The sequence below is a fragment of the Pistacia vera genome, unplaced genomic scaffold, assembly GCF_008641045.1.
Source record: "Pistacia vera cultivar Batoury unplaced genomic scaffold, PisVer_v2 Contig693, whole genome shotgun sequence".
In the NCBI taxonomy this organism is placed as follows: domain Eukaryota; kingdom Viridiplantae; phylum Streptophyta; class Magnoliopsida; order Sapindales; family Anacardiaceae; genus Pistacia; species Pistacia vera.
In genome coordinates this window covers 153,211-156,861 of record NW_022196549.1, presented here as the reverse complement: position 1 = coordinate 156,861, position 3,651 = coordinate 153,211, and the positions used below count along the sequence as shown (strand labels likewise).

Sequence of the window (3,651 nt, the reverse complement as noted above, 5' to 3'; positions counted from 1 at the left end):
CAAAAGTAGGGGTAAGCCAAAAAATAGGATAGACTCAAAACCGCTGGGTATCCGACATGGCGGTTCCAATTCCTACCCTAAATCGACATAGTACGGGTAGGTTCTAATTTGCAAATTTAAGGTACCGACACTGTGCGTGAATCACAACTGGGAGTGGCCACAAAGTCACGATCGAGCGCACACTCAATCTCAAAATTCTAGATTTCTTTGGTGGCTATGGGTTGTGAATCGAGGGTGGAGTGCAGTGAAGAAACTTCGATGGAGGTGTGGGCAGCTGATGGCAAGGAGCAGCGGTGAGCGGGGAGTTGTGCACTGTGAAGAAGACCATAATTTGGCGAAAAGAGGGTAGTGCAATCAAGCTAGGCAAACGAGAACAAGTTCTAGACAAATGTGAATTGGCTCCTGGGTTGTGATTTCTTCAATTTTGGGTGCAAAAGCCACCAAAAAAGCAACGAAAATGGCCAACAACAGTGCCAATACAGGACAAGGATGGGAGAAATTCTTTTGAACAATACCGAGGACCGTAGAACTGAAACCTACCCGACAGGTTCCAATTCTAATTTCTAAATCTCAGGAAGTTGGTTTTAGTTCCTAATTCTCAAAAATTGGTACTGTGCAATTTTGGTTTCGGATCCTGCTTGTAGGAGTAGGGTACCCAAACCCGCTCACCTCTAATCAAAAGTCGTTCAATCATCAAACAAAATATACAATAGAATTATATTCAATTAGATTTTATTACAAGAGGATTTAGCCCTCAATAATAAATGAGAAATTCTATATAAAAACTAATTATATAAACTATTTCCTATAAATTAATATATCAATATATATATATATGATACTGATAATATATATAATCTTCATATATATATTGTACTAATTCTGCGTTCTGCTTGTAGAACAAGGTACCCGAACTTGCTCACCTCTAATCAAAGGTCATTTAGTCGTCAAACAAAATATACAATAGAATCGTATTCATTTAAATTTTATTGCAAGAGGATTTAGCTCTCAATAATAAATGAGAAATTCTATATAAAACTAATTATATAAACTATTTCCTATAAATTAATATGGCAATATATATATATGACATATTATCTATTCTAATTTGTTTAAATTACCTCTAATTTAAAATTATTCAAACATATTAAAATACATCAATTTATATGGGTGAATTTATACGAGAAATTTCTGTATAAAATAATATTATTCATAATACAAAATTATTATAACAAAATATTTGTTTATATAATCTTTTCTTATATCTCGGTCCTTTGCGGTGTAAAACTTAAGAGAAGTGTTATCAACTTGATTAATAATTGAAGGGTGTGTTTAACATGCGGCATTAAATAGTATTAAGTATTATTTGATACATTATAGTATGAAAATAATATAAAGTAATGTTCTATCGAACATCATATAACACTTCATACGGTATAATAAATAATAATACAATACAATACTATGCCATACAATTTACTTAATGTTATGCAATGTCGCGTGTCAAACATTTCCAAATATTTCACGATAACAATTAATTGCGCATTCTGTGGCTACTCATACAGTGCTGAATCAGATAACCTTGGTGTTGGGATTGCCACAAGAGACGTCTTCAACTTCAAAACAATCCCAAACTTCTCAGTGAGATCCACTTTCTCTCCGTCCCGCATTTTCCAATCAAAAGAATGCAAAAGTGTGGCCAGTGAATACATGAACATTCTCTCCGCCATAGCTATGCCAGCACAAATTCTTCGCCCAGACCCAAATGGGAAATAACTGAAGTCACTTCCACTGTAATCCCATTTCCCATTCAAGAACCTCTCCGGATAAAACTCCAATGGATTCTCCCAAATCGAAGGGTCCCTATGAATCGCCCACACGTTGATGAAGACTCGTGAACCCTTCGGAATTGTGTAACCGTCAATGGTGCAAGTTTCAGAGGGGCAATGGGGAACCAATAGTGGGAGGACGGGGTGCAAACGCAAGGTCTCTTTCATTATAGCATATAAATATGGCAATTTTTGGATGTGGGATTCTTCTACTATGTTGCTTTTTCCAACTACTTGGTCTAACTCTTGTTGGGCTTTCTTCATTACCTCTTGTTTGTTGATTAGTTCAGCCATGGCGAACTCGGTTGCATTGGAGGATGTATCGCTCCCACCCACCACCATATCCTGTCCACAAATTCACCAACCCATGTCAAAGAAGTCATGAAAATTACACAGTTAGGAAGAAGGTAGAAATTAGACAAAATATCATATCTATAATTTAAACTTAGCATGAACTGTGTAAAGTCAGATTAGAGTAAGTAAAGTGCTACAAATTTCACAAGTTGTAACAGAAAAGATCACTACAAAAAATTATTTATGACAAAAGATGTATCGCCATTCAGGGGCGGATCCAGAAATCTTTATTAGGGTGGGCCAAACAAAAATTTTTAGTTCTAAAATTGAGAGTGGGCCACAATTTTTTAATATTTGACAATAAAAATTAAGGGTGGGCCAAAGTCAAACTAAATGAAATAATGTATTTAATTTTTGTTTAATACACTTTGGATCCGCCCCTGTCGCCATTAATATAGTTTAAGATTTGAAATTATTTATGACAAAAAATTTGGTTAACTTTTTAATATCACTAATATTATTCATTCGTATTTAAGTAATTAAAGGAATAATAAATAAACTAATAATAATAAGATTAAAAAAAAAGACTTACCATAAGCAAGGTTTTGACATGGGTCATGGTAAAAGGTGTCTTGGAATCACCTCCATCCCTCTGCTCAAGTAAAAACTGTAAAAAATCCTCACTCTCTTGCTTCCCACTCTCTCCATTAATCCTCAGCCGTTGTTCAATCATCCCATCAAACATCCTATCCAATTTCCCAGCTAACCTATGCATCTTCTTCTCCAGTCCTTGAAAATCAAACCGTGCCAAACCCGGAAAAAAGTCCGATATATTCGGCTGACCCAATAACTCCGTCAGCTCAGATACCAAATCCCGAAATTCCGCGCCCAAACTAGCCCTCTCCGCACCCTGAACGGACCCGCCCCATAACATGTTCGTAATCACGTTCAGTATCGTCAAAAACATTTGTTCACCAACGTTAACGGGTGACCCGACCCGACTGTATATGTACCCGACAGTTTGCCGGACCTCACGCCGCCGGAGTGCGTAAACGGAGTCCAGGGTTTTGTTGCTAAGCATCTTGAGAACACAAATCTTCCTCAACATCCTCCACTCTGGTCCATACGGGTTCCAAACAATGTCACGCCCGCCTTGAGTTGCGACCAGACCTGTAATGGGCACGTCCCGGTTGGCGAAAATGGTGTCGTGGTCTTTGAGGACTTGGCGAGCTGAAGAAGGAGAAGTCAATACGATGCCGATTTTGTTCCCAAGACGGAGCTGGTAAACGGGGCCGTAGGCGCGTGCGAGGCGCATGAAGTAAGTGTGGAGCTCCGGGTCGAGAGAGGGGAGGTTACCCAGTAAGGGAACGCCACGTGGGCCAGGTGGGTACGGAGGGATTGGGTTCTTGCATTTTGCTAACCTCCATTTGAGGAAGAAAACGGCGAAAAAGGAAGAGAAAGTGAAAAGTATGATGAGTGGAATGTTATCAGAAGGAAGAGATTGAAGGAGAGTTAAGACGATGGCCAT

At 38.4% G+C, this 3,651-nt stretch overlaps 1 protein-coding gene across 1 annotated transcript; it reads right to left on the bottom strand.

Moving 5' to 3' along the window:
* Positions 1-1,405: 1,405 nt before the first annotated feature.
* LOC116113960 (geraniol 8-hydroxylase-like) lies at positions 1,406-3,651 on the bottom strand. The gene is made up of 2 exons (XM_031400111.1): positions 2,716-3,651; positions 1,406-2,174 (listed from the first exon to the last, which is right to left on the bottom strand). The coding sequence occupies exons 1-2, from the start codon at positions 3,649-3,651 to the stop codon at positions 1,554-1,556; spliced, it is 1,557 nt and encodes a 518-aa protein (XP_031255971.1). The 3' UTR covers positions 1,406-1,553.